The sequence below is a fragment of the Lipotes vexillifer genome, unplaced genomic scaffold (genome assembly GCF_000442215.2).
Source record: "Lipotes vexillifer unplaced genomic scaffold, Lipotes_vexillifer_v1.1 scaffold743, whole genome shotgun sequence".
Classification (NCBI taxonomy): Eukaryota; Metazoa; Chordata; class Mammalia; order Artiodactyla; family Lipotidae; genus Lipotes; species Lipotes vexillifer.
In genome coordinates, this window is record NW_006779070.1 from 565,998 (window position 1) to 571,928 (window position 5,931).

At 46.2% G+C, this 5,931-nt stretch overlaps 1 protein-coding gene across 1 annotated transcript in view; it reads right to left on the reverse strand.

Moving 5' to 3' along the window:
- Positions 1-2,168: 2,168 nt before the first annotated feature.
- Positions 2,169-5,931, reverse strand: part of HTR3B (5-hydroxytryptamine receptor 3B) — a 39,088-nt gene continuing 35,325 nt past the window's right edge. The window contains exons 8-10 of the mRNA XM_007452222.1: positions 3,700-3,910; positions 3,384-3,566; positions 2,169-2,404 (exon numbers count right to left, since the gene is read on the reverse strand). Coding sequence (XP_007452284.1) covers positions 2,169-2,404; positions 3,384-3,566; positions 3,700-3,910 — 630 coding nt within the window. The remainder of the gene's footprint in view (positions 2,405-3,383; positions 3,567-3,699; positions 3,911-5,931) is intronic.

The window sequence follows — 5,931 nt, forward strand, 5'->3', positions numbered from 1 at the left end:
ACTGGTAGATGGTAGAAATGTGTCTACCATCAACCATGAGCTAGAATGAGTTTCTCTGCAATAGTTATGGCAGAATCGCCATGAAACAAACTCTGTATGGACCTGGGCAGAGATGAGGATGACCTAGAAATAGAAAACAAGATTTCTGTTTTAGGCATGTGCGATCTATCTGACAAGCGATACACACACACACAGAGCCACGAAACATTCAAGGGTAGAAGGATAGGAGATAAGGTAAGTCTGAAGTTAGAGGAGAGGGGACAGCGTCATGGGGTGATCAGGTGGTAAGGGTGGGGGAGGAAGGCTGTTTTTTGAGCCAGGTCCTTAGACAGGGACCTACAGATTGGTGAAACAGAAGAAGACTGTGCCAACTAGAAATAGAGGCTTAGATGGAAATGAACCCCTTCCTGAGCAGGATGGTAGGCAGGGTGGCTTGGCTAGATTGAAGGTTCTGTAATAGAAAGCAATGAGAAATGAAGAAAGTTAAATATAAGGGGAGGGAAACTTTGTGGAAGGCTTGAATTCTAATCTTAGGATTCAGGTTATGAGGCCACAGGAACTGCCATAAGATAGGAAAATCAGTACAGAATTGGCTACTGAGGAGAATGAACCAGAAGTCGATTAGTTACCCAAGTGCAAGGTGATCGGGGCTCTTCTATCTGGACAGATGGCTGTGGGCACAGATGGGGAGCTAAGGAGCCATCGGGACTCTGATGGCTAATTTTGTGTGTCAGCTTGGCTGGGCCACAGATGTTTGTTCAAACATTATTCTTGATGTTTCTGTGAAGGTATCTCTTAAATGTTTAAAGTCTTTAAACCAGTAGACTTTCAGTAAAACAGATTGTCCTCCAGAATGTGGGTGGGCTTCATCCAATCATTTGAAGGCCCTAATGGAAAAAGACCAACCTCTCCAGAAGAAGAGAAAATCCAGCCAGCAGACCACCTATGAACACAGACTGCAATTCCTTCCTGAGTCTCTAGCCTGCCAGAATACCCTACAGCTTATGGATTTGCCAAGCCTCCACAATCATGTGAGTGTTATGGGCTGAATTGTGTCCCCCCAGAATTCATATGTTGAAGTCCTAACCCCCAATACGTCACAGTGGGACTGTATTTAGAAACGGGGCCTTTAGAGAGGTAGTCAGGGTTACATGAGTTCATTAGGATGGGCCCTGGTCCAGTGTGACTAGTGTCCTTAGAAGAAGAGGAAATTTGGACACATATGTGTCCAGAAGAGAACCACAGGAAGAAGGCAGCTATCTACAAGCCAGGGAGAGAGGCCTCAGTAGAAACCAACCTTACCAACACCTTGATCTTGGACTTCCAGCCTGCAGAACTATGAGAGAATCAATCTCTGTTTAAGCCACTCAGTCTGTGGTATTTTGTTATGGCAGCCAGAGCAGACTAATACAAGGATAGCAGATTATAATAAACTCCTTGAACCCAAGGGCCATGCATTAAGCCTATCCCCCAACTCAGTGCCTTACACATGGTGCGTGTTGATGAAATGTTGTGCTGGATCTGGATCCCCTCCAATAGGAACACACTGCTGAGAAGACACAGGGGAAGGTAGACTCACCTGGGATGAAGGGAACAAGAGCTCCAGGATATAGATAAGGTGGGAACTTTGTGTTCTGGTTGGAACAATGTTCCTCAGGAATCAGCTCAAGTGAAGAATGATCTGAAACTGACTTATTTTGTACTCTCTGGTGTGCCTAACACAAGACCGAGGACTTAATCAACACTCAATACAAGTTTTGTTGAACGACTGACTGCATAAGTGACAAAGACAGGACTGGGAGATGGAGTGCTCCTACACCTTTTAAAAAACCGTTTAAACACACACATATGCTTGCATGTGCTAGAAATTTTCTGAAAGAGGTTGCTAACGGTGGTTACTTCTGGGGAGTGAACTGGGTAAGAGGCCAGGATTACTTTTCACTGGATACCTCGTACTGTTTATGCAGTTTCATCGTGAATGCATTATTCCTGCGTCATTCAATAGCTAATTCGATGATGTGCATCCCTGGGCTGAATGAAAAGAGGCAACGGGGGCTGGAGAACTTTTTACCCCATCATTTGTCCCCTTCCAATATCCCCACAAAAACTTTTCAGCCTTCCCCAAGTGCCATGCAAATACATTGATGGAGACCAGCAAACTTGGGTCTTCATAAGCCACTCCACAGCACCCAGAGGGAACACAGGGTGATGGCGTAGAACCCCAGCACAACAAGATAGCTTTGGAAGAGCAATCGGTCAAAGCGTTCCAGGAGGGCCAGCCACCCAGCCTCCTGTCGGTCCGCCTGGTCCTGGGTCTGGAAGTAGCTGCTGATAGATTGAAGCTGGGACCAGACTTCCCTCAGGGTCCATGGCTGGGCCTGGTGCTCCTGACAGATGGGGGGCTCTACATGAGAGGAAGACACTCTAGGTGAGTCAGGGGCTACCAAGGCTCCCCCAGCCTTCCCATTGAAGCCAATGGCCTCAACCTTCAAGAAAGGTGGTGGGCAAAACTGGGCAGTGGGTTAGTTAGGATTGGGGACCCTCTCCCTACCTGCTGAGGGGAGGCAAGACTGCACTGAAGGAACCCCTGGAGAACACAGCAAGTAGGGTGTCAAGGCTACATCTATCCGGGAGATTTTTCTGAGCTAGCAGCCAGCCCACATTGACTTAGAGCTTTAGGGGCTAGAATGGTTCTTTTTTTTTTTTTTAATTGAGGTATAATTGACATATTATATTAGTTTCAAGCATACAACATAATGATTCAATGTTTGTATATACTGTGAAATGATCACCACAATAAGCCTAGGTAACATCCATCACCACACAGTTACAAATTTTTGTTCTTGTGATGAGAACTTTTGGAATGTACTCTCTTGGCAACTTTCAAGGATACAGTGAAAATATGGACTGCTTCATGACTTTGCATGTCATCCTTGCACAGGGGCCATGCTAACCTCTGTATCATTCCAGTGTTAGTATATGTGTTGCCAAAGGGAACACTGGGATGATTTGTATACTTTTGCACATTAAGCGATCAGATCCCAAATGTATACAAACTATTTGTGTGTGTGTGTGTGTGTGTGCGTGCGTGCACATGCACGCACTCTGCTATTCTGGAGTCAATGGCTCCAAACTGGAAAGTAAAACAAGCTAAGGGGACTGAGGCCCTGATCTCTAGGCTGACATGTGGCTTTCTGGCAAGCCAGCAGGAGATGGTCTTCAGTCTCCAGGGAGGTAATGTAATATGCAGGGCAGAGGTTAAGGAGCAGGTGTTTCCATTTTCTCATACAGCTGACTCAAGACGGCCTCTACTCCACCCATAGGAACTAAGGCTGAGGGTGATAAAACAGAACTAGGCAGGGACCTCAAGGCTTCTCACAAACCTGTTACCCCAGTGAGCTGGGCGCAGGGATCCATTCTAGACCCTTCCGTATCGGTGTCCCCTCTAAGGCACAAGAAGGTCCACTCCCACCGGCTGCACTGCTCATCATGGAGGAATTTGACCAACAGGATGGACTTGGATAAGCTGAGGACCAAGAAGGCCACGCAGACCGTGAAGAAGACCCCTGAGGAAAGGAGCCAGAGGAGGTGGAGTTAGCAGGGGTCCCTGGGCCTCTTCCTTCCCCATCTGAAAGGCAACATCAGATCTTGGGCAGAAGTAAAGCAAGACAGGTACCTAGCGACCCTGGAGCTGCTTACCAATTAGAGGGGTGGTCACTGCACTCTTCGGCACCTCATCAGACATGTTAAGCCTGAAGACGGTGTAGCCCACCAGCACGCTGGTCTTGAACACAATCCTGGCGTGGCAGGTGGGCGGGAAATAGAAGCTCCCCAGGTCCACGAGCATTAGGAAGATGCTGGGAATCAGCAGGCTCACAACATAGACCAGTGGACGCCTGCGAATCACCACCTGGACAGGGATGAGGAATCTGTTGCCAAGAGGGTCTAAGCCAATGAACAAATGTTTGGCCAAACCCCTAGCCAAGAACACTTTCTGCTGTCCCAACATTTCTGCATAATATGAAAAGTCTATGTAGTTTAGAATAGGAGATTATCTTGTGGTTTAGAAAATAGAAAAACATCCTTTAAGTTTTTACATAGAACTGATATTAATATGATTAATCATTATAAGAAGAAGCTACCATTTATTTAGCACTTGCTCTGTGCCAAGCACTGGAATAAGTGTTTCATATTTGTCTTATTTAATCCTCACAACAATTCTGAGGGCTGCTCTGAGGGCTGTGTATTTTTTTTTTTTTTAACGATTTTATTGGAGTATAATTGCTTTACAATGGTGTGTTAGTTTCTGCTTTATAACAAAGTGAATCAGTTATACATACACATATGTTCCCAGATCTCTTCCCTCTTGCGTCTCCCTCCCTCCCACCCTCCCTATCCCACCCCTCTAGGTGGTCACATAGCACCGAGCTGATCTCCCTGTGCTATGCGACTGCTTCTCACTAGCTAGCTATTTTACATTTGGTAGTGTATATATGTCCATATATACACTACCACTCTCTCACAGGGCTGGGTATCATTATTTCCATTTTACAAACCGGGAAACTGAGGTTCCTAGAGATTAAATTGCTTGTCCAAATTCACATAACTGGTGAGTGAGAAACTGTTTTAAAACCAGGTCTTACACCATAATCTTTCTTCTTAAACCATTTAGTTTGCAATGTATTGTATTGGTTTTGGTTTAGTCTCTCTTCTTACCTGGGATGCAAACATCTTAGTACCTGTGTATCTGTCCGAGTCTGGTTAGGAGTAAATAGCACAGTTAAAATGGGAAAGTTGAGGAGGGCTTGACAAGGTGTGGGCAGGACATAGAGAAACCACAAGGAAGAGGACAGTGCCCCAGGGATTCGGGGGACTGCGTCAGCTGTTCCTACCCTTAGGCCTGAAGGGACTAAAGACCGGGAATGTGGATGGAACTTGAGGGGACAGAAAGCGGGTTGGACTTGTGGCTTCCTATTAGGAGCACAGCCAGCTGACGGAGACACCGTGGGGTGGGGAGAAATGGAGAGATAAATGCCCCACTCACTCTCCCCCTCCTTCCAATCTCCTGCCACTGTCTCCCCTGCCCGCTACTGGCCAAACATGACCAGGAGTCCCAACTCTAAAGGCCGTAGACCAGCCTCCAGGAGCAAAAGTAGATGTGAGGTGGGGGCAACTGCAGATACCCAGCAGGGCCTGCAGCACGGCTGGGCAGAGAGCTGCTGAGCAGGTTTTTTAGCTGGGAATTTAAGACTCATAAAATTACAATGATTGCTGTTGCCATTTTGTTATACCTAGCTTCTCTGGGATGGGAATAGGAGATGTCTGTAATTAACTCAAAATCTATTCTCATCCTTCCTGGAGAGAAACTATGATATGACAGGGCTGTTTCCCCCATCAGACACTTACTGCTTTGCAATGACCATTTGAGGGTGAAAATGGCATTTTTTAATCCTTCGTGGGGCCAGAAATAATACCTATCTTACAGTGGGTATTGGATAAATGTTTACTGAACCAATGAATGCTCTGGGCCATGTTGCTGTTAGATTTGGAAAAAAATAATGTCTGAAATCTCCCATTTCTCTGATTCACCAAACACTGAACGATTTCTACGTGTCAGATAGTGTGCTAGATACTTTCTCACATGGGATGTGATTTATTTACTCTTCACTGTCAGTTTGTTTGGAGGTAATAGAGCATCCCCACTTTATAGATCTCTAAAAATAAAGCTCAGCCCCCTAAGTAAGCTGAGTAAGTGGCAGAGCTGGGATGTGCTCCCACATTTTCTGGTTCCAAGCCCTGTGCTCTTTCCTATACAGCCTACTCTCGGTCTGATCAGACCTCTGAGCTGAGTTCAGGGTCTTCTCTCTCACCTCTGCCTCCCTCTCTGGACGAGGATCACATAGAGGGAGCCAGGGCAGAGACCAGGGAAAG